Source organism: Pan troglodytes, chromosome 19, assembly GCF_028858775.2.
Source record: "Pan troglodytes isolate AG18354 chromosome 19, NHGRI_mPanTro3-v2.0_pri, whole genome shotgun sequence".
NCBI lineage: Eukaryota > Metazoa > Chordata > Mammalia > Primates > Hominidae > Pan > Pan troglodytes.
In genome coordinates this window covers 12,771,509-12,796,262 of record NC_072417.2, presented here as the reverse complement: position 1 = coordinate 12,796,262, position 24,754 = coordinate 12,771,509, and the positions used below count along the sequence as shown (strand labels likewise).

The 24,754-nt window shown below is 43.6% G+C and overlaps 1 protein-coding gene across 3 annotated transcripts in view; it reads left to right on the top strand.

The window, feature by feature from the left end:
* SMG6 (SMG6 nonsense mediated mRNA decay factor) overlaps positions 1–24,754 on the top strand; it is a 245,042-nt gene that overhangs the window by 1,647 nt on the left and 218,641 nt on the right. For all 3 annotated transcript variants that reach the window (XM_003315290.6, XM_016931164.4, XM_016931163.4), the window contains 7 exons: positions 1,640–3,398; positions 4,254–4,446; positions 4,956–5,066; positions 9,341–9,447; positions 9,687–9,765; positions 18,619–18,729; positions 19,495–19,707. In XM_003315290.6, the coding sequence (XP_003315338.3) occupies positions 1,640–3,398; positions 4,254–4,446; positions 4,956–5,066; positions 9,341–9,447; positions 9,687–9,765; positions 18,619–18,729; positions 19,495–19,707 (2,573 nt within the window). The remainder of the gene's footprint in view (positions 1–1,639; positions 3,399–4,253; positions 4,447–4,955; positions 5,067–9,340; positions 9,448–9,686; positions 9,766–18,618; positions 18,730–19,494; positions 19,708–24,754) is intronic.

Below are 24,754 nucleotides of genomic sequence, written 5' to 3'. Positions count from 1 at the left end.
GTAGCCTCCCCCTCCTGTGCTCAAGTGATCCTCCCACCTCAGCCTTCCGAGTAGCTGGAATTACAGACCTGCACCACCACACCTGGCTATTTTTTCTATATGTTATAGAGACAGGGTGTTGCCATGTTGCCCAGGCTGATCTCGAACTCCTGGCCTCAAGCAGTCCTCCCGCCTCAGCCTCCCAAAGTGCTGGGATTATAGGCGTGAGCTACTGCACCTGGCCTATGCTAGGATTTTATATAGCATTCCATTTGTGTACTTGATAATATTCTCCCGAATTCTGTCACTTTCCCATTGAAATGTTTAGTGGTTACTTTTGATAACGGTAACAGATACTTTTTTAAAAAACCAGATACTTAAGTAAGTATCTGTCCGCCGGGCTGGAGTGCAGTGGCGCGATCTCCATTGAAATGTATAGTGGTTACTTTTGATAACGGTAACAGATACTTTTTAAAAAAACCAGATACTTAAGTAAGTATCTGTCCGCTGGGCTGGAGTGCAGTGGCGCGGTCTCCGCGTACTGCAAGCTCCGCCCCCGGGTTCACGCCATTCTCCTGCCTCAGCTTCCCGAGTAGCTGGGACTACAGGCGCCCGCCACCATGCCCGGCTAATTTTTTGTATTTTTTGTTGAGACGGGGTTTCACCGTGTTAGCCAGGATGGTCTCGATCTCCTGACCTCGTGATCCACCCACCACGGCCTCCCAAAGTGCTGGGATTACAGGCGTGACCCACCGCGCCTGGCCGAGAGTGGTTTCTAAAGTCCTGTATTATTCTTAATTCTTGAGTTCCCAGTTGTTGGCATTTTGAGAGTATGTCACAATCTTTCCATCAGCATCCAGGGAAAGTTCCCTTATGAAACTTTTTTCTAATAATTCCATCATCACAGTAGCAGTTAGTGTCAGTATTCTAGTATGATAGTCTGAGCAGTATTTTGGTAACTCTGTGAGCTACTGTTAGTGAGTTGGTGAGGATGGGTGAAGTTGAAGAATGGGAAAAGAACTGCTTGCTGTTTAATTCACCAGCAGGTATGTTATTTGGTAATTGGTATCTTGAAGAAGAGAATCATCCTGGTCAAGTTTAAAGACTAAAGTTGCATTTTTTTTCTCCAGAGATGTCCAGGACTGATAATTGTTATAATACCCCCCCCCCTTTTTCTCCTTTTTTACTTTTTCCCCCTGCTGTTATGTTAAAAGAACTTAGCCACCCAGGAAAAAGTTAGAGGCAGAAGAAAAGGCTGAGGTGGATTCACAGGCTCTATAGATAGAGAACAGTGTAGTGCTGAAAAGGTTAGAGAGGTCTTTTGTTCTGACAATAATGAGGTAGTTTGGGATCTTGGATTTCTGAATATGACTTGGATAACACATAAGGAGATGGGTTTCCCCCATTTCACTTACCCAAGTGTAGGTAGCCCCAACACAGTTAGGTCCTTAGTCTTGTGAATTGTTGAACAAGTGTTGTAAACCCAGAATTTCTGCTTCTACAGAAATGTCCTTCTTTGCCTACCAATATTAGCATTTGGATATGTAATTCTTGCTCGACTTTTTTTGTTACTTAACCAGAATGACAGTCTTTCCCCCATCTTCCTTCTTTATTCTTATCTTCTACCTTTCTCTCCCAAACTCTTTCCCCGACGTAACAGAAAACATGAAGGAATTAAAGGAGGCCAGGCCGCGCAAAGATAACAGGCGTCCAGATCTGGAAATCTATAAGCCTGGCCTTTCTCGGCTAAGGAACAAGCCCAAAATCAAGGAACCCCCTGGGAGTGAGGAATTCAAAGATGAAATTGTTAATGACCGAGATTGCTCTGCTGTTGAAAATGGTACACAGCCCGTTAAAGATGTCTGCAAGGAACTGAACAACCAACAGCAGAATGGTCCTATAGACCCAGAAAATAATCGGGGACAAGAATCCTTTCCTAGGACTGCTGGACAAGAGGATCGTAGTCTAAAAATTATCAAAAGAACAAAGAAACCAGACCTGCAGATCTATCAGCCTGGACGACGTTTGCAGACTGTTAGCAAAGAATCAGCCAGTCGGGTGGAGGAGGAAGAAATCCTCAACCAGGTAGAACAACTGAGAGTAGAGGAAGAGGAGTGCAGGGGAAATGTTGCGAAAGAGGAAGTTGTGAATAAACCAGACAGGGCTGAGACAGAAAAGAGCCCAGGTGGTGAGAGAGTAAGGGCTGCAAAGGGAGAAAAAGGAAAGAGGATTGAAAAAGGGGAGGGGATGAGAAAAACCAACGATGACCCGGCCCAGGGGAAGCCAGGTTCTGCAAAGCGCTACTCCCGCTCAGACAAACGAAGGAATCGCTACCGCACGTGCAGTACCAGCTCAGCTGGCAGCAACAACAGCGCTGAGGGAGCTGGCCTGACTGATAATGGATGTCGCCGCCGCCGACAGGATAGGACCAAGGAGAGGCCACGACTGAAGAAGCAAGTGTCTGTGTCCTCAACCGATTCCTTAGATGAGGACAGAATTGATGAGCCTGATGGATTAGGACCCAGGAGAAGTTCAGAAAGGAAGAAACATTTAGAAAGAAACTGGTCTGGCCGTGGGGAGGGTGAGCAGAAAAACAATGGTAAAGAAAATCGAGGCACTCTTCGTGTCACTTTTGATGCGGAAGCCATGAACAAAGAGTCTCCCATGGTGAGGTCAGCCAGGGATGATATGGATAGAGGAAAGCCTGACAAAGGCTTGAGCAGTGGGGGCAAAGGCTCTGAGAAGCAGGAGTCCAAAAACCCGAAACAAGAACTTCGGGGTCGTGGTCGTGGCATTCTGATTTTGCCTGCCCATACCACCCTGTCTGTCAATTCAGCAGGTTCTCCAGAGTCCGCACCTTTGGGACCTCGGCTTTTGTTTGGATCTGGTAGTAAGGGAACTCGGAGTTGGGGCCGTGGAGGCACCACACGCCGATTGTGGGACCCAAACAATCCTGATCAGAAACCTGCTCTAAAGACTCAGATGCCCCAGCTACATTTCTTGGACACTGATGATGAAGTCAGCCCTACATCTTGGGGTGACTCACGCCAGGCTCAGGCATCTTACTATAAGTTTCAAAACTCTGACAACCCCTATTATTACCCCCGGACACCAGGCCCTGCCTCCCAGTATCCCTATACGGGCTATAACCCTCTACAGTACCCAGTGGGCCCTACGAATGGTGTGTACCCAGGGCCTTACTACCCAGGCTACCCGACTCCGTCAGGACAGTATGTGTGTAGCCCTCTACCTGCCAGCACCATGAGTCCCGAGGAGGTAGAGCAGCACATGAGGAACCTGCAGCAACAGGAGCTGCACAGGCTTCTCCGGGTGGCTGACAACCAGGAACTGCAGCTCAGCAACCTGCTCTCCAGGGACCGCATCAGTCCGGAGGGCCTGGAGAAGATGGCGCAACTCAGGTATGATGTGGTCTATTCTGGCTGGAGGGAAATGGGGATCAGCCGGAGGTGTATAGATTGCTATGGCTGAGGAAGGTAGAAACTTTTTAGCTGAGCCACTGGGTATTATTTCCTTTTCATGTTGTAAGGGAAGGGCAGTTGGAAACAGAACAGAAGTTTTATTTCTAGTCTTTTTTTTTTTTTTTTTTTTTTTGAGACGGAGTCTCACTCTGTCGCCCAGGCTGGAGTGCAGTGGCACGATCTTGGCTCACTACAAACTCCGCCTCCTGGGTTCATACCATTATCCTGCCTCAGCCTCCCAAGTAGCTGGGACTACAGGCGCCCGCCACCACACCCGGCTAATTTTTTGTATTTTTAGAGAGACGGGGTTTCACCATGTTAGCCAGGATGATCTCGATCTCCTGACCTCGTGATCCGCCTGCCTCGGCCTCCTAAAGTGCTGGGATTACAGGCATGAGCCACCGCGCCCGGCCCTATTTCTAGTCTTAGAAATAATTATGCATCCTACTTTTTCTTTAAGAAAAAATTATCTTTAAGGGATCATGGAATCTTGAAATGGAAAAAGACTTTCTAGAATGCCAAGAAATGAACAACATGTAACTTGCAGTGAAGATCTTATTTCAGTTGTTAAATTTAGGTGAAGACATATGGGAAAAAACTATTTTCCTAGACACAACTATCTTTAGAATGACATTCTGCTCTGCAGAATGGAAACCAGAGTGAGTAGTATACCTACCTGGTCACATTTTTTATTTCCTGCCAGGGGAGGTGGTTAATTTGCAGGAATCTCAAAACTTGAGTCTAGCTTTTTCTGTGGTGTATTTGGAGCTGGAAGTTGCATGTATTTTATTCCAGAGCTGAACTGCTGCAGCTATATGAGCGCTGTATTCTATTAGATATTGAGTTCTCTGATAATCAGAATGTGGATCAGATCCTGTGGAAGAATGCTTTCTATCAGGTGATTGAGAAGTTCAGGCAACTTGTCAAGGATCCGAATGTTGAGAACCCAGAACAGATTCGGAACAGACTTTTGGAGCTCTTGGATGAGGTAAACTGTCATCTTTTTGTCCTCAGGGTAAAGGCTTCAGCATTCTGTAGTTATGATGGATTTTTACTACCTGAAATACTATGTTTTAGAACAGAATATCGACAAAAAAACTGCCCTTTTCTTGGGTTCTGAGCCTGCCCTACACCAGTTGCTTCCTTGGGACCATAAATTACTGGCAATTGGAGTTTTGAGGTTGAAAGCTTTCTGAATGCCTTGGCCTAAAAGAGAGAGAATGAGAATGTGTATGTATGTGTTTGTGTTTGTGTTTGTGTGGAGAGAGCGTGTGTGTGTGTGTGTGTTCATGTGTTCATATCTTTAAAATCATGGAGGCTTTGACTGTGAATTTGCCTTGTTCTCAAATTGGTGGCCAGTGAATATTGTGCGTGCCTCCCTTTTCATAGGATGTCTGAACATCAGCAGAACTGTGAGAGGGTTGTCTGCCCCGGTTTTTGGTGGATAGGTTGGATTCGAATAGATTGATTCAGTCATTTCTTTTTTTCTTTTTATAGGGTAGTGACTTCTTTGATAGTTTGCTTCAGAAGCTGCAGGTTACTTACAAGTTCAAACTGGAAGACTACATGGATGGTCTTGCCATTCGCAGCAAGCCATTACGCAAGACAGTAAGCTACCTTCTTTATGTATCTTAAATTTTCATTCGTTTCGTAAGCATTTATCTAGTGTTAGGTATGTGCTAGACACTGTACTGGGTGTTGAGGATAAAAGAATGAAAGGTACAGTTCAGTGCAGGGACAGATAGATTAAACCAACAATTGTAATGTCGTATGTACTATGGTAATGGTATATAGCAGTGCTCCCCAGCCTTTTTTCTTTCTTTCTTTCTTTTTTTTTTTTTCGTTTTTTGAGAAGGAGTTTCATTCATGTCACCCAGGCTGGAGTGCAGTGGTTTGATCTTGGCTCACTGTAACCTTCAACCTCTGCCTCCCAGGTTTAAGGGATTCTCCTCTGTCAGTCTCGCGAGTAGCTGGCGTTACAGGTGCCCACCACCAAGCCTGGCTAATTTTTCTATGTTTTGTAGAGACGGGGGTTTCATCATGTTGCCCAGGCTGGTCTCGAACTTCTGACCTTCGGTGAGCCACCCGCCTCAGCCTCCCAAAGTGCTGGGATTGCAGGCATGAGCCACCGGGCCTGGCCAGTCCCTAGCCTTTTTGGCACCGGGGACTGGTTTCGTGGAAGACAGTTTTTCCATGGACGGGGATGTTGGGGCATTAGATTCTCATGAGGAGTGCATAGCCTAGGTCCCTCGCATGCTTAGTTCACAATAGGGTTTGCGCACCTGTGAGAACTAATACCACTGCTGATCTGACAGGAGGTAGGGTTCAGGTGGTGATGCTTGCCTGCCCACCGCTCAGACCAGAGACTGGTACCAGTCCGCGGCCTGGGGGTTGGGGACCCCTGATACAGAGTGTTGAAGGACCATAGGGAGAAGTGAATCTAACTTAGCCTGGTGGGGCCACGGAAGGCTTCTTGGAGATTGTCAAGCTGAGTTTTGAAACATGACTAGGAGTTTGAAGGTGGGAGGGGCAGTTTAGATAGAGGGTCCAGCAAAAGAGAACCAGGCATTGTTGGGAAAGTGCAAGAACTTCAGTATGCTGGTGTTTGTAGTGTGGAGGGGGCTATTGTAGGTGGAAAAGCTAACGAAGTGGGAAGCGACTAGGTCATAAACTCTCATATGCTATGCCGAAGAGTTTGGACTTCATTCTGAAAGCACTGGGGAATCATTAATTGATTTTTTAGTAAATGGATAAGGTAGATTTGTTCTTAGAACCAGTCACTTGGGCAAATTGGTGAGTTTGGATGGGAGCTGGGCAAGAGTGGAGATAGAGGAGTCAGGTTGTAGGTCTGAACTAAGATAGAGGTCGTGGAGATGGGAAAGAGAAGACAGATTGGAAAGAAAGAAAGGAAATAGAATGGAATTGTTGACTGATTTGGTGTGAGGGATGAGATTGGAGGCATGAAGAGTCTGAATCATCTCCCAGCTGGTAGTCCAGGGGAGTGGCTGCAAAGGAAAGAGATTGGTTCAGGTTTGGATATGCTGATGTGGAGGTGTGTGTGTTACAGGAACTTGAAAGTGAACAGGTGAATATTGTGGTCTCTCTGGAGGTCAGGAGAAAGCTGGGCTGGTGATATAGATTCATGAGTCATCATGATACAGGTGGTGGTTGAAGCAAAAGTTGGGGTACTGGGAAGGCTGGCCAGAAACGGGGGTTACATTTCAAGGTGGGGGTAGGTAAAATTGTCAAGTGCAATGGAGCTGTCAAATGTTAAGATTACTGAAAAGAGTCCTTTGGATTGGATGAACTTATCAAGAGTTAATTTAGTTGGGGAAACTGGAAGCCAGATTGTAGTGAAGAGAGATAAAGCAGTAGAGATTGCCAGAGAGTAATATAGACCATTCTTTTAAGCATCTTGGCTGCGAAGACAAGGAGGGAAGACAGCTAAAAGAACATAGGGTTCTAAGAGAAGGTTTTTTGTTCTTTGTTTTTCGTTTTTTTTTTTTTTTTGTCTGTACCACGCCTGGCCAGTTTTTGTTTTAAGATTGGAAAGTTGAGCATATTTAGGAAGCAGTTAGAGATGCATTAGAGAGAGCAGCGTGATTTATGGAGCAGAGGCTTCCTCTTGCCTTTTTGCTCCTTCTACTACATACACACTTTCTTACTGATGGACAGATGTTTTTGGCTGGGCGCAGTGGCTCACTCCTTAATCCCAGCCCTTTGGGAGGCCAAGGCAGGCAGATCACCTGAGGTCAGGAGTTTGAGACCAGCCTGGCCCAACATGGCGAAACCCCCTCTCTACTAAAAATACAAAAATTAGCTGGGTGTGGTGGTGCATGCCTGTAATCCCAGCTACTCAGGAGGCTGAGACGGGAGAATCGCTTAAAAACCAGGAGGCAGTGGTTGCAGTGAGCCAAGACTGCGTTATTGCACTCTAGCCTGGGCAACAAAGTGAGACTCTATCTCAAAAGAAAAAAAAGTGTTTATTGAGTTCCTCTTACATGCTTGGTGGTATTTCAGGCAGAGGCAATTCAGTGCAGATTGAAAAAAAACCGTGCTCCTGTTTCTTGGAGTTTAGTGTTTGATTGAGGGTGAGTACAGACTTTGGATGAGTAATTGCTGATGGAGTGACTTTTGCCAAGGATGTTGGGGGTGTATACTGTAAAGGGTTAACCTAGTTTTAAAGAATCCTGTGAGACTGAGAAAATCATAGTTAAACTAACGCTGAAGGCCGAAAGCATCAGCCAGGTGAAGGTGTATGTGTAGATGCAAGGAGAGGAGCATTTTAGGGGAAGAGGACAATATACTTAAAGGCCCTGAAGTGGAAAACAGCGTGGTGTGTTAGGGGAACTGAGGAGTCTGGTCTGACTGAGGTACAGAAAGTGACCGGGAATGTGGTGCTGATGAGGTAAGCAGAGGCTCAATCGTCCAGGACTTCATGCTGAGGCTGACGGAGAGCCTTTGAAAGAGTTTATTTTGTTTTGTTTTGTTTTTCTCTCTTACCAACATGACAAAGTGGATGTAGTATGGAGGCATAATCAGTTCTCTTTGTGCTTTATCAGTTAAATACGGAGGATTCTTAACACCTTTGGGGATGTTCATTCATAGAATTTGTGGAACAGTTAGGACTTAGAGGGTATGTGATATGTAGTGATTATAACTTTGCTGAGGTACAAATTGGAGTTATGTGCTAGGTAGGAGGTTAATGTGCAGTAGCTGTTTCGCTTAGTGAGTGTGCCTTCCTGAGGGGTCAGTATCTTCTTCTCAATGAAGCTTTGTTCTTTATTCAGTGATATGTTAATTTCTTTTGTGTGGAGTGGAGTGGAATTATATTGTGTGCTGTGAGGTGGTGTTCCCTAGGGAGATAATTTGGGGGGCACATGCCTTGGGATTGGTTTACTCTGTTTTCTGAGTGACAGATGCCAAGCCAATCAGTGAGAAAACACATAGTACTGCACAGTGTGTGGCATGTTGTTAATGTGTGATAAAGGACGATTCATTGTTTTAGGTGAAGGTAATGTAATGCCGTGGTACAATTCAGTGATGTTAACAGATTGAAGAAAGACTATAATGATGGCAAAAAAAGTGGGTGGGCGTGATGGCTCACGCCTGTAATCCCAGCACTTTGGGATGCTGAGGCAGGCAGATGGATCACTTGAGGCCAGGAGTTTGAGACCAGCCTGGGCAACATGGTGAAACCCTGTCTCTATTAAAAATAAAAAAATTAGCCAGGCATGGTGGCGCATGCCTATCATCCCAGTTACTCAGGAGGCTGAGGCACGAGAATCGCTTGAGCTCAGGAGGTGGAGGTTGCAGTGAGCTGAGATCGCGCCACTACACTCCAGCCTGGGCAACAGAGTGAGACGCTGTCTCAGAAATTATTAGGGGGGAAAAAAAGAACAGAGTAAACAATTGTCTTCATATTTGTTTGTCTCTTTATAGTTTATAAAATATTTTTACATTTATTTCCTCCAGTTACCCTATAGAGTAGTTATTTTTACATTCAGGTGAAGAAACTGAGTCCCAGAGCATCTCAAAGACTTCCTTGAGATCCAACACCATTCCATAGAGTCAGGTCTCCTGACTACTAATATCAAAATATTTTCTTTCATTTGCCTGGGACTCAAGAATCACCCTCTCTCTTTCTCACTAAATTTTCTATCACACTGCTGACTGTTTTTTTGGTAGTCAGGTTTAGGCTGAAAACTTTATAGTTTGTTGTGTTTTTTTGGTAGTCAGGTTTAGGCTAAAAACTTTATACTTTGTTGAGGACCGCTAGTGCCTTAGGAGTGCTACATTGTCATTTTCACCCCATCCCTGTCCTTTGAGGGTTGAAGTTAGTGTTTCTTGTCTTTTCTACTAACTGGTTGTTTTTCCTGAAGGTAAAATATGCCTTGATCAGTGCCCAGCGATGCATGATATGCCAAGGAGATATTGCTAGGTACCGGGAGCAAGCCAGTGATACAGCGAATTATGGGAAAGCACGCAGGTACTTTTACCTCTACTTCGTTATTTCTCTTCTCTGTGTGGCTCTAAGCTAAGCCTTACTAAGAGCAGTAGGCCATATGGGTGTTGTACAGGTGTCCCTATTGGTCCCTGTAGTCATGCCTTACCCCTCCAGGGTTACATCTAACACTCTACCTTATGTTTTAAGTATTAGGGCTATCAGGATGAATTGGGAAAAAGCTAATCTGGAACTAGCATTTTCTTACTGTTTTTCTGTTCTAGTTGGTACCTGAAGGCCCAGCACATTGCTCCCAAGAATGGGCGCCCCTATAACCAGTTGGCTTTGCTGGCAGTGTATACGGTAAGAAATCCTGTGGACAGGGGAAAAGTGCTTTGCAGGAAGTATCTTACAATATGGAGTTTGATAATATCAGTTCCTGGAGCTTCATTTCATCTCATCACTGTAGCCCAAAGAATATCCCCTCAAACTCCTTTTGTTACGGTTCCTCTCAGAATTAAGTTGTCAGGGATTCCTCACTTCACTTAACTCTGTACTTCATCTCTCCACTTACCACTGCACTTAAATTCCTGAGGGAATGCTCATGCTCCAGCTAAACACCATTCTTTGTTTCTGACCAGAGCTTCTGCTCTGAATTTTGTCTTGATTCTCTTCCCTTTCTGTTGAACTAGGCAACTCATTCTAGACGAAAAATAAGGCTTACTTCTCTCCCTTAAAGTTTTTACCTACCTCTAAGTAGTCAGATCTTTGCTTCCTTTCCCTAGACCCTGTTACTTCTTTTAACTTTTTATCTGAGGTGCCTCCTTAGCAGAAGCACGGTAAGCACCAGATTGTACCTCCCTAGGTCTAATCACTGTGCTCTAAATATGTCTGTAATGGAGAAGCAGGCCTTGGGAGCTGAGACAGCTCCTAGGGAGAAAGCTCAATTCAAGGGGGAAAGTGGGGACCAGTGGTAGGTACCAGAGGTTCCATCGTAAGAAACAAATAAGATGCTCATTAGCAAGGAGAAAATTGTCTTTTTTTTTTTTTTTTTTTTTTTTAAGAGAGAGGCAGGGTCTTGCTCTGTCACCCAGGCTGGAGTGCAGTGACACAAACTACTGGCTTAGGTGATCCTCCTGCCTCAGCCTCCCAAGTAACTGGGACTGCAGGCACACACTACTGCACCCAGATAACAAAAAGTATTTTTCTGTAGAGACAGGGTATTGCTTTGTTTCCCAGGCTGGCCTCAAAACACCTGGGCCGAAGTGATCCTCCAGCCTCAGCCTCCCAAGAAAATTCTTAATAATTATGGATTGAAATAGTTGATTAAGTAATGTGGTTTACTGAAACACTTCTTTCAAAATTTCTTGAATCTCCCTCTCCTGTTTTTACCTCTGTCTTATTCTCTGTGATGGGTTTATGTGATTTTTTTTCCCGCCCCTCTTTGCAGCATTATTTTTTCTTCCCTTTTTCTCTATATCCGTCTTTTCCTTATTCCTTCTTTGTAATCATTGAATGAACTGTTAATTAGAAAATACAATTAACCATCACCTTTATCTAGTGTCAGAACATTTTCCTTTTTTTTTTTTTTTTGAGACGGAGTCTCGCTCTTTCGCCCAGGCTGGAGTGCAGTGGCGCAATCTCGGCTCACTGCAAGCTCTGCCTCCCGGGTTCACGCCATTCTCCTGCCTCAGCCTCCCGAGTAGCTGGGACTACAGGTGCCTGCCACCATGCCTGGCTAATTTTTTGTATTTTTAGTAGAGATGGGGTTTCATTGTGTGACCATGCCCGGCTAATTTTTGTATTTTTAGTAGAGACAGGGTTTCATTGTGTTAGCCAGGATGGTCTTGATCTCCTGACCTCGTGATCCGCCCGCCTCGGCCTCCCAAAGTGTTGGGATTACAGGCGTGACCCACCGCACCTGGCCATGTGTCAGAACATTTTCATCACCCCAAAGGAGACCTGATACTTATGCTTTCCATCCCTGCCTCCCCTCAGCCCCTGACAACCACTAGTCTGATTTCTGTCTCTGTATCTTTACCTGTTCTGGATGTCTCACATAAATGGGATGATATAATGTATGACTTTTTGCAGTTCTCTAATGATACACGATGTTGAGCGTCTTTTCATATGCTTGCCATCTACATATCTTATTCAGTGAGGTGTTCAGATCTTTTGGCCCCCCCCCCTACTTTTTTGCCCATTTTTAAAATTGAGTTTTTTCCCTTATTTAAGAGTTCTTTGTATATTTTGGTTACAAGTCCTTTATCAGGTGTGTGTTTTGCATCTATTTTCTTCCAGACTGTGGCTTGTCTTCGCATTCTTCAGCAGTGTCTTTTGCAGAGCAGAAGTTTTAAATTTTAATGAAATCCATCTTACCAGTTATTTCTTTCATGGGTTATGCTTCTGGTGTTTTATTTAAGAAGTTGTCTTCACACCCACGGCTAGCTTAATGTTGTGTTATTTTCTAGCAGTTGTATAGTTTTATGTTTTACATTTAGGTCTGTAATACATTTTGAGTTAATTTTTGTGAAAAGTGTAAGGCTCATGTATAGATTTATTGATGCAGGTGGATATACAGTTGTTCTAGCACCATTTGTTGAAATGACTGTCCTTTCACCATCGAATTGCCTTTGCTCCTTTGTCAAAGACCAGCTGACTATATTTGCATGAGTTTATTTCTGGCCTCTCTGTTCATCTATTTCTCTGTTCTTTGGTCAGTACCACACTGTCTTGGTTCCTGTAACTTTATTTATGTCTTGAAGTTCAGTAGTGTCAGTCTTCCACCTTTGTTTTTCAGTATTGTGTTGACTATTCTGGATCTTTTGCCTTCCCATGTAAACTTTAGAATCAGTTTGTTGGTATCCACAAACCTAGTGAGTATTAAGTGATAACTCATTGTGGTTTTTTATTGGATTCTCCTAGCAACTAATGATGTGCATCTTTTCATGTGCTGATTTGCTATTGGGAGAAATTGCTCATTGAGAAAAATTTTAATTACATATATATATGTATAAAATAATAATTATTTTTTTTTGAGATGGAGCCTCGCTTTGTTGCGCAGGCCGGAGTGCAGCGCTGCAGTAGTCTCGGCTTACTGTAACCTCCGCCTCCTGGGTTCAAGCTATTCTCCTGCCTCAGCCTCTAGGGTAGCTGGGATTACAGGTGCACACCACCAGCCCCTGCTAATTTTTTTGTATTTTTAGTAGAGATGGGGTTTCACCATGTTGGCCAGGCTGGTCTTGAACTCGTGACCTCAAGTGATCCACCTACCTCAGCCTCACACTGGGATTATATGCGTGAGCCACTGCACCTGGCAGTTTTAAAATTTTAATTGTAAAATACTCATAGAATTTATCCTCTTACCCACATATATATGTGTGTATATATATTTAAGAGGATCGCACTCTGTCACCTAGGCTGGAGTGCAGTGACACAATCATAGCTCACTGCAGTCTCGACCTCCTGGGCTCAAGTGATCCTCCTGCCTTAGCCTCCTGATTAGCTGGGACTACAGGCACACACCATCATACCCAGGTAATATTTTGATTTTTTGTATAGACAGGATCTCACTCCGTTGCCCAGGCAGGTCTTGGAACTCCTGGCCTCAAGTGATCCTCTTGCATTGGCCTCCCGAACTGCTGAGATTACAGGCATGAGTCACTGCTCCCAGTCACTTAATTTTTTTTTTTTTTTTGAGGCAGGGTCTCACTTTGTCACCCAGGCTGGAATACAGTGGCATGACCTCAGCTCACTGCAGCCTCAACCTCCCAGGTTCAAGCTATTCTTCTGCCTCAGCCCCCCAAATAGATAGATGCAACTACAGGTGCCCGCCACCACAGCTGGCTAATTTTTTTTTTTTTTTTTTTTTTTTTGAGACAGAGTCTCGCTCTGTCGCCCAGGCTGGAGTGCAGTGGCGCAATCTCGGCTCACTGGGAGCTCCGCCTCCCGGGTTCACGCCATTCTCCTGCCTCAGCCTCCCGAGTAGCTGGGACTACAGGTGCCCTCCACCACACCCGGCTAATTTTTTGTATTTTTAGTAGAGACGGGGTTTCACTGTGTTAGCCAGGATGGTCTCAATCTCCTGACCTCGTGATCCGCCCACCTCAGCCTCCCAAAGTGCTGGGATTACAGGCGTGAGCCACCGCGCCCAGCTGCTCACGCCTGGCTAATTTTTGTATTTTTTGTAGAGAGGGGATTTCGCCATGTTATCCAGGCTGGTCTTGAACTCCTGAGCTCCTAAGTGATCTGCCCACCTCAGCCTCTCAAAGTGCTAGGATACAGGTGTGAGCCACCAGCCCTGCCTATCTTACCCACTTTTTTTTTTTTTTTTTTTTTAATTGAGAGAAGGTCTCTGTCACCCAGGCTGGAGTGCAGTGGCCTGATCTTGGCTCACTGCAACCTCTGCCTCCCAGGCGCAAGTGATCCTCCTACCCCAGCCTCCCAAGTAGCTGGGACCACAGGCGCATGCCACCCCACTTGGCTAAAATTTTGTATTTTTAGTAGAGATTTGGTTTCACTATGTTGCTCAGGCTGGTCTTGAAGTCCTGACTTCAAGCTAGCCACCTGCCTCAGCCTCCCAAAGTGCTGGGATTACAGGCATGAGCTACCACTCCCGGGCTGTCTTGCTCTTTTTCTTTTTTTTGTGATGGAGTCTCGCTCTGTGGCCCAGGCTGGAGTGCAGTGGCACGATCTTGGCTCACTGTAACCTCCACCTCCCGGGTTCAAGTGATTCTCCTTTCTCAGCTTCCTGAGTAGCTGGGACCACAGGCTTATACCACCACGCCTGGCTAATTTTTGTATTTTTAATGCAGATGGGGTTTCGCCATGTTGGCCAGGCTGGTCTCGAACTCCAGACTTCAGGTGATCCGCCCACCTTGGCCTCCGAAAGTGCTGGGATTACAGGCGTGAGCCACCGTGCCCTGCCTGTCTTACCCATTTTTAAGTGTAGCTTCAGTAGCATTAAGTACATTCATATTGTAGTGTAACCAGTCTCCAGAATGCTCTTCATTTTACAAAACTGAAACTCCATATCTATTAAATAACAGCTCCCACTTCTCTCTTCCCACAACCTCTGCAACTACCCTTCTGCTTTCTGTCACTGTGAATTTGGCTACTCTAGGTACCTCATATAAGTGGAATTATACAGTATTTGTCCTTTTGTGACTGGCTTATTTCACTTAGCTTAGGTCCTCAAGGTTCATCCATGTTGTAGCATGTGTCAGCATTTCCTCCTTTTGGAGGGTGAATTATATTTCATTGTGTATATATACCACATTTTATATGTACATTCACCCATTGATGGATACTTGGATTGCTTCCATCTGTTGGCTATTGTGAATAATGCCACAGTGAACATGGGTGTTCAAATAAAATCTCTTCAAGACCCTGCTTCCAATTCTTCTGGGTACATACCCAGAAAACGAATTACTAGATCATTTGGTAATTCTGATTTTAGGTTTTTAGAACAACCATATTGTTTTCCATAGCAGCTACACCATTTTACATTCCAACCAACAGCATGCAAGGCTTCTGATTTCTCCACTTTCTTGCCAACACTTGTTATTTTCTGCATTTCTGATAGTAGCCATCGTAGTGGTGGTGAGGTGATATCACATTATGGTTTTAATTTATGTTTCCCTAATGATGAGCATTTTTTCATATGCACATTGGTCATTTGCATATCATCTTTGGAGAAATGTCTATTCAAGTCCTTTGTCCATTTAAAAATTGTTATTTTAGCCGGGCACAGTGGCTCACGCCTGTAATCCCAGCACTTTGGGAGTCCGAGGCGGGCGGATCACGAGGTCAAGAGATTGAGACCACGACGAAACCCCGTCTCTACTAAAAATACAAAAAATTAGCCAGGCGCGGTGGCAGGCGCCTGTAGTCCCAGCTACTGGGAAGGCTGAGGCAGGAGAATGGCGTGAACCCGAGAGGCGGAGCTTGCAGTGAGCCAAGATCACGCCACTGCACTCCAGCCTGGGCGACAGAGTGAGACTCTGTCTCAAAAAAAAAAAAAAAAAAAAATTATTTTATCTTTTGTGTTGTCAAGATGTATGAGTTCTTTATATATTCTGGATGCTAGACCTTTATTAAATACATAATTTGCCAACATTTCCTTCCATTTTGTGGATTGTCTTTTCATTCTGTTGTGAATATCTTTTGATGCACAAGTGTTTTTTAATTTTGCTGAAGTCCAGTTTATCTTTTTTTCTTTTGTTCCTTTCACTTTCGATGTCATAGCTGTGAAACCATTACCAAATCCAAGGTTTAGAAAATTTACCTCTACGTTTTCTTCTTAGAGTTTTAGACTTTTACCTCTTATATTTAGGCCTTTGATTAATTTTAGGTTAATTTTTATATATAGTATGAGGTAAAGGTCCAACTTCATTCTTTTACATGTCGTTATTACATTCTCTCAGCACCATTTGTTGAAGAGACTGCTCTTTCTTCATTGAATGGTCTTGGTTCCCTTGTAAAAAGTCACTTTATATGTGGGTTTTTTCTGAACTTTCAGTTTTCTTCCATTGATTTATATGTCAGTCCTCATGCCAGTACCACAGCTGTGTTAGTTACTGTAGGTTTGTGGTAAGAAAAATTGGGAAATGTGAGTCCCCTAACTTAGTTTTTTTTTTTTTTTTTTTTTTTTTTTGGCCATTTGAGGTCCCTTGTAATTATGTATGGATTTTAGGATCAGCTTTTTCATTTTTGCAAAATCATTGGAATTTTGATAAGGTTGCACTGAATCTGTAGATTGCTTTGGGAAGTATTGCCATCTTCAAAATATTAAGCCTTCTAATTCATGAACACGGGGTGTCTTTTCATTTACTTCGTTCTTTAATTTCTTTTAACCCTGTGTATAATAAGTTTTGCACTTCCTTGGTTAAATGTATTCCTAAGTATGTCATTCTTTTTGATGCTTTTGCAAAAGGAATTGTTTTCTTTTTTTTCTCTTTCTCTCTATTTTTTTAGACAGGGTCTTGGCCAGGTGGGGTGGCTGACCCCTGTAATCCCAGCACTTTGGGAGGCTGAGGCAGGCGGATCACTTGAGGTCAGGAGTTCCAGACCAGCCTGGCTAACTTGGTGAAACCCCATCTCTACTAAAAATATAAAAATTAGCCAGGTGTGGCAGCACACACCTGTAGTCCCAGCTACTCGGGAGGCTGAGGCGGGAGAATTGCTCAAATCCGGGAGGTGGAGTTTGCAGTGAGCTGAGATCATGCCACTGCACTCCAGCCTGGATGACAGAGCGAGACTTCGTCTCAAAAAAGAAAAAAAAAAAAGAGAAGAGGGTCTCACTGCGTTGCCAAGGCTGGTCCTGAACTCCTGGCTTCAAGTGAGCCTCCTCCCTCTGCCTCCCAAAGTGCTGGGATTATAGGCCTGAGCCATTAGGCCTAGCCAGAAATTGTTTTCTTAATTTCTTTTTTTTCAGATTGCTCATTGCTAGTATATAGAAATGTAACTGAATTTCGTGTGTTGATCTTGTATGTTGCAACTGTGCTGAATTCCCTCAATGGCTTTTTGTCATTTGAATTAAATTTTCTTTTTCACAGACCTCTGACCTAGATTCGCACTTTCTTCAAGTTCTTTTCCTCTATCCCTCTTTTTTCTGTCTGTCTCATCTTAGTTGTCTGTTAGCAACATTTTCCCAACTTTTCTGCCAATTCCAATCAGTCAGTCATTCTGTCTCTTCCAATCAGTGAATCTCAGGTGTTTATTGAGAACACAACATGTGTACAGTGCTTTTCTAGATGCCAGGAATGATAAAATATTGACTTGCTTTCTTCCCTGAAAAAAAAATGTGTGGAGAAAACAAGTGAGCTGTATAGACAGTGATGCAAATTAGACTTGATAAATATGTAATTGATTGTTAGATGCACCATTATCTTCTGTTCCACTAAGAAAAATGCTGCAAATTAAAATAAGACATAACAATAGATACTGATTGTAAGTTGTATCTCTGTTTTGGAAATTTTTTCATATGAAAAAATATTTTATAGAATTAATATAATACAGTCTCAAATCAGGTGAGTAGTGTAGATAGAAATTAGTATGGATTGGAATAATAATAAAAATAGCTACCAATTAACTGTAATGGTATGCCAAATATTCTGTTAAACTATATGCATTATATAATTTTAATCTTTTTGGGAGCCATATGTTGTAAACATTTCCATTTTGCAAATAAGGAGACCTCTCTAGGTTAATGTGCTGTGTCATACCTAATAAATGCAAGACCTAATTCAGACTCAGGCACTGACCTTAGAACCTGCACCTCTAGCCATGCCAGGTGAATATAAGATAGGAGTTTTGAAGAATGGGTAGACGCTGGGGAGAGAGAGAAGCTAGGATTTTAAATGTATTTTGAAACCGTTATGGAAAACATTGAAAATGTACATGAAGTTGGAGAAAAAGTGAGAAAGCCTTTTGGATATTCTTTCTGCCTTTGTTTCAATGTTTTCCTTTTTCCTTCTTTCTAACCCACTTCCTTTTTCTTTACTTCTTCTTTTCCCTATTAATTGCTTATAAATAGACTTGCTGAATTTCTTGAATAATATCCATAAAATGTTCAACTCAGCTATTTATTTTAAAAACTTATCAATAACAATGGCAACATCATTGATTAAGTACAGTTAAGTGTGAGACAGTAGACAACACTTTGTAAACCTGAGGATACTCCTCCATTGGGTATTATTACTCCCATTGTAATGTTGAGGATATAGGAACTCAGGAAGATTATTACATAATAATGTAATAATCTTGGAGACTTTTGTCCAAAGTTTCCAAGTCAGCTCCTGGATTAGCCAGTATTTGGACCAAGGTCTGTCTGGCTTGTAATTTCGTGATTTCATTATAGCATACTGACTCTCTGATAAGAACAGGAAATATAAAGTGAATTGAACATCATGCTTTTTCTAAGAACAAGATGTAATTTCTGTTTATATTTTAAGAGCCTGTTTATTCCTTTCTCTCCTTATGAGTACTTGGTTCTTGGAGCACCTCTGCATGTAAGATATAATACTGTGCAAGAAGAGATCTGTGATGTAATTGCAATGGCTTCTCCTGTGGATAGCATTTCTGATTTTGTTGTTGGGATTCCTCTCAGTTTGGGAGACAGGCTGGGAGAGATAGTAGGGTTTCCTGAGTCAGCTGCCTCTTGCTGGAGTTAGGACGAGAATTGGTTGACTGAATGTCTCTGGCCTCTTTCCACAGAGGAGGAAGCTTGACGCTGTCTATTACTATATGCGCAGTTTAGCTGCCAGCAACCCTATCCTGACTGCCAAGGAGAGTCTCATGAGTTTGTTTGAAGAGACCAAGCGGAAGGTGAGCGGGGATGTGGCAGAACCCTTCCTTCCTCAAATAGTGCATTTCCCTGAGTGTTGGTGTGCCCTAGCTCTGCGCACTGGCAGGATCGTAGCCAGTGAGGTTTATCCAAGGTGCAGTTATTGCTCAGTGTCTGTGTGTCCTCGGGGAATGACTCATAGTGTCCTTAAATGGTCCCATCAGACTGTGCTGGTGGGTAGTTGGTCAGCCACTGTGCAGAACAAAACTGTGATCTTCAGGAGAGCTTTCAGGGGCCCTTGGATGTACATGTACGTGTTCTACAGCCTTCAGTCTACAGAATTAATAACTATATGAGACAAAGCAGATGACACTCTGCTACTTTGGGACTGTGGTACAGTATTTTTATTGTCAAATAAATACCGGTGAGGTGAGGCTTTTCTCTTTGTAAGCTGAGTCTCAGGAAAGTCTGAGCTCATGTGTGTTTTTTGTTTTTGAGACAGAGTTTCGCTCTTGTTGCCCAGGCTGGAGTGCAATGATGCGATCTTGGCTCACTGCAACCTCTGCCTCCCGGATTTAAGTGATTCTCATGCCTCAGCCTCCCGAGTAGCTAGGATTACAGATATGTGCCACCACACCCAGCTAATTTTGTATTTTTAGTAGAGACAGGGTTTCACTATGTTGGTCAGGCTGGTCTCAAACTCCTGACCTCAAGTGATCCGCCTGCCTCGGCATCTCTAAGTGCTGGGATTACAGGCGTGAGCCACCACACCACGCCATGAGCTAATGTGTTTGTATGTTATATAGGCAGAACAGATGGAAAAGAAGCAACATGAGGAATTTGAACTGAGCCCTGACCAATGGCGGAAAGGAAAGAAGTCTACTTTCCGGCATGTTGGAGATGACACCACTCGCCTGGAGATCTGGATTCATCCATCCCATCCACGGTCTTCCCAGGGCACTGAGTCTGGGAAGGATTCTGAGCAAGAGAATGGGCTGGGCAGCCTGAGTCCCAGTGATGTAAGTTCCTGAGAATGATGCAATGAGCCAAACTAGCTCAGTAAGCCTGGGTGCCCTGGTTCATACAGCTGTGAGGCACAGATACTTCCCACTGATTGCAAGGAAGACAAACCACTTGAGGCTCCCTGATGGTCTTTTCCCTTCTCATGTACGCTTCCTTTATCTTTATTATGTACTTCCCTCTCTCACCACTATGTGTCACTGCAGAATTTAGTAAAAGTAGGATTAGAATTTTTTTTTTTTTTTTTTTTTGCTGCTTTTTGTTCAGCGTCATCAACATGATGCTTTAGGATTCTATGTGGGATTTTGTACTTATCTTTTCCTCTTGGTTGACCTTATATTCCGAGAATGAACTAAAGTAGCATGGATAGGTTGGTTAGTCTGATTTGTGATGGGCTTTCTATGGGATATCCTCTTATAACTCTTGGGCGGGGACTTTTTCCTTTAAGCCAGGAGAAATGACAGTAGAAAAATCACAGGCTTGTTTAGAAGATTTCTCCTCTTCATTGACTCAGTAAGTAATTATCGACAGTGTGCCAGTCACTAAAGATACAGTGAACAAGATCTCTTGCTGTCTCAGTGCATTCTAGTGGAGGACGCAAGAGACTTAACAGTGTAATTACTTCTGTTTTTGGGGTGCACACCCAGTATATGAGAGCACATAGCCATGGGACCAAAGCAGCCATTGGTCAATTGAAGTATAAAGAACAAGTAGGAGTTAGCTTGAGAAGGAAAGGGAGGTGGTAAAGGGATTCCCAGGCAAAGGAAATAGCATATGCAAAGGGCTGAGGCTGGCGGGGGGAGAGAGAGCACGGTAGGTGGAAAACTGCAGTGGCTGGTTCGTTGCGCCTTAAGGGTAAAATTCACCCAGTGGGTGGTGTAAGCTGGGGCTAGATGTTGAAGGGTCATACGATAAATTATTTGACCTTTATCCTGAAAATACTAGGGAGCTATTGGATGCTTTAAATAGGGGAATAACATCTGCTCTTCAGAAATACAACCCTGGCCGCTTTGTAAAATGTTTGGAGAAGAGTAAGACTAGAAATAGGAGACAAGGAGGGTGCTGCGGTAGTTCCAACTGAGATATGAAAAAGACTTGAACCAAGAAATGGCTTTGGAGGTGGGAAGAAGTGAACAGACACAAGTCATATTATTACAGTAGAATCCAAAAGACTTGGTTGAACGTGGGGAGCTCAGGGAGAAGAAAGAGTCAAGGTCTGGTGTGGTGTCTCCCATCTGTAATCCCAGCACTTTGGGAGGCCAAGGCAGGAGGATCGCTGGAGCCTAGGAATTCAGTACCAGTCTGGTCAACAAAACGAAGCTTCTGTCTCTATAAAAAAATTTTCAAAATTAGCTGGGCATGGTGATGCGGGCCTCTAGTCCTAGCTACTCAGGAGTCTGAGGCAGGAGGATTGCTTGAGTCCAGGAGTTCAAGGATGTCATGAGCTATGATCCAGCGTAGGTGCCAGAGCAAGACCCTGTCTCAAAAAAGTCAAGAATGAGCCCAAGAGCGTCAAGGCTGCACCACTGCACTGCAGCCTGAGTGATGAGTGAGACTCTGCCTTCCAAAAAATAAATGAATACAATCAAAAACAAGGTTGGTCTCTGTTGCTCAGGCCAGAGTGCAGTGATGCGATCGAAATCCTGAGTTCCAGTGATTTTCCTGCCTCAGCCTCCTGAGTTGCTAGGACTACAGGCACATGCCACCACACCCAGCTAATTTTTTGTAGCAATGGAGACTTGCCCTGTTGCGCAGGCTGGTCTCAAACTCCTGGCCTCAAGCAGTCCTCCCGTGGCCTCCCAAAGATCTGGGATTACAGGCATGAGGTGTATCATGTCTGTCCCATTTTATTTCTAATTATACAAATAATAGATGAATATATTTTTGGTAAAAACTTTAAATTCTTGTAGGTAGACTACAACGTGGTAATTTCTTTTCTAAACTATTGATGAAACTATATATTTTTAGTTTGTACATCATCCTTGGGTAACTATTACCCTTAATTTTCTTTAAATTTAAATCTTTGAGTTTGGGCTTTTCATTTTAGGCTACCAGCCCTCGAAGAAATCTGCAGTTTCTGGCCTGACGCGGTGGCTTATGCCTGTAATCCCAGCACTTTAGGAGGCCGAGGCGAGCAGATCACAAGGTCAGGAGTTCGAGACCAGCCTGGCCAACATGGTGAAACCCTGTCTCTACTAAAAATGCAAGAAAATTAGCTGGGTGTGGCAGCGCACTCCTGTAATCCCAGCTACTCGGGAGGCTGAGGCAGGAGAGTTGCTTGAACCCGGGAGGCGGAGGTTGCAGTGAGCCGAGATCGTGCCACTGCACTCCAGCCTGGGCAAAGAAGCCAGACTTTGTCTCAAAAGAAAAAAAAAGAAAAAGAAATCTGCAGTTTCATAACTTTTCATTTATCTAGCCAGGAAACCACACTGCCATTTTTACCTGCTTTCTCAGGCCCAAGTTAGCTTCCTATGTTCTTTTTTTTCTCTCACAGTAGGTCCCAAGAGCTTAGCTTGCTTTCTCTGTTCCTTGGAACACACACATTGATAAGAAGTAAGCATTGAGGATAGAGAAATTAAAATAACCAAAAATGATTTTTAACCTCAAAGAGTACTTGGTCATGTGAGGAAGACATAGGTGTGTCATTATAGTTCCGTGTGGTAAGTACTGTGATAAAGGCAAGCATGAGAGGCTGTGGGTGCATACAGTTGGAACACCTAATCCAGTCATGGTTAGGGAAGGCTGGGGCGAGGCTGCATTTTGCAGATTAAAGATGTCGTAAAGGCATTTCTACGTGGAGGCATGAAAATGTGGATGAGGCAGGGAGGCTTCAGGAACTGCGAGTAGTTCAGTATGGCTGGAGTCTAGAGTGTGAGAAGTTCTCCTGTGAGCGACTGGAGTCATGCTTGACATGTTCCTTTCCTCTGTCCCCACATCCAGTCAGTACCACCTGGTATGAGGAGGTGGATACTGTTGAGTCCACCTCCTAATCGTAACTTGAAGCCATCCACTTCTCTCCTTTCTCATTGCTGCCATCGTAGTTCAAGCTATCACCATTTCAGTAATCCATATACTATGGAAAGAAGTTCATAATGGTCTTTTCAGATTTTTTCCTGGTCCTCTTCTGGCCTTTCATTTTAGACAGTAACCCAAATGAATGAACTTCCAAATATCCATTTCTGATCATGCCACTCCCTTCTTGAAAGTGTTTAGTTATTTCTGTTTGCTCTTACAATCAGGTCTAAAATCCTCGACATAGTCCGCTAGGCTCCTCATGATCTGGCTCCTGCTACTTCAAATCTTACACTTTTCATATTTTTCTTCCTTTGTTACTGTATTCCAGCCACACTGGCTTCTTCCTTGAAGGATCCAAGCTCTTTTCTGCTCCTGGCTGTTGTACATCTCCCTGCCCGCAACGCACTTACCTCTCACTGGTATTTCTGCCTTTATCAGTCACTTTCTTTCTTACCCTTCAGGTCTCAGCCTAAATGTCACGTTTTCAAGGAAGCGTTTCCTGATCCCTGAGACTGGCCATTTCGCCTTTGTAATAACCACATTTCTGGTTTAAGTGCTTTTAAGTGTAGTTCTGTGCAGATCTTTCCCTTGCTAGATGGAAGGCCCTGTGAGAGTACAGTCATATCTAGTGTGTTCACTTCTTTGTCCCCAGTGTCTGCATATGGAAGATTCTAAATAAATCTTAGTTGATACGCAAATGAGGGGAAGAGCAGCGAGGGATGAGGCTAGAGAAGGTAGCAGGGACCAGGTCCTTCATAAGTATTTTGAAGTTTGGCTGTCAGGTATTGAGGACTTTTAATTTTTTTGGAGTTGTGTTGGTCATGTTTAAAAATTGATATATAATAATTGTACATATTTATGGGCTACATGTGATATTTTTATACGTGCACAGAATGTGTAATGATCAAATCAGGGTATTTAGAATATCTGTCACGTCAAACATTAGTCATTTAGGTACTAAGGATTTTAAGCAGAGGGATGATATAATTGGATTTCTATAATGATCGCTCTTTCCAATACTTCCAGTACTGGAACAAATTTATTTTGTTTTAAAAGGAACTTTTCAAGTTGCATAACTAATAACAATTCATTGTCTCAAAATTAAACAGAAATGTAAATATAGTTTAGGCTGGGTACGGTGGCTCACGCCTGTAATGCCAGCACTTTGGGAGGCCGAAGCGGGCCAATCACCTGAGGTCAGGAGTTCGAGACCAGCCTGGCCAACATGGTGAAACCCCATCTGTACTAAAAATACAAAAAAATTACTCGGGCATAGTGGTGTCTGCCTGTAATCCCAGCTACTCGGGAGGCTGAGGCAAGAGAATCGCTTGAACCCGGGAGGCGGAGGTTGCAGTGAGCCAAGATCGCACCATTGCACTCCAGCCTGGGCGACAGAGGGAGACTGTCTCAAAAAAAAAAAAAAAGTATATATAAAGTGGCAGTCACTTGTATTCTTTCCTTCAGAGACATCACTGTTAACTGATTGATGTCCTTCCAGACCTTTTTCTAAGCATTTATAAGTGTATGCGTGTATGCACATACCTGTAAAAACATGAAATGCATTATAAAATTTTTTTTTGAGAGACAGGATCTCCCTCTGTTTCCCAGGCTGGGGTGCGGTGGCATGGTCACGGCCCACTGGAGCCTCTATTTCCTGGGCTCAAGTGATCCTCCTGCCTTAGTCTTCTGAGTAGCTGGGACTGCAAGCGTGCGCCACCATGCCTGGCTAATTTTTTAAAAATGTTTTGTAGAGATGGGATTTCCTTATGTTGCTTAGGCTGGTCTCAAACTTTTAGGCTCAAGTGATCCTCCCACCTTTGCCTCACAAAATGTTTGGATTATAGGTGTGAGCCACCAAGCCTGGCTGAAATACATTTTTTAACAAAAAGGAGGATAGTACTGTGTATAACAATCTGCACCTTACTTTTTGAAATTATTATTTGGACATAAATTATTCCTGCTATAATGCAATATATACATTCCTAAAAATTGCTGTGCTGTGCAAAATCATGCAATAAAAACCACACAGGG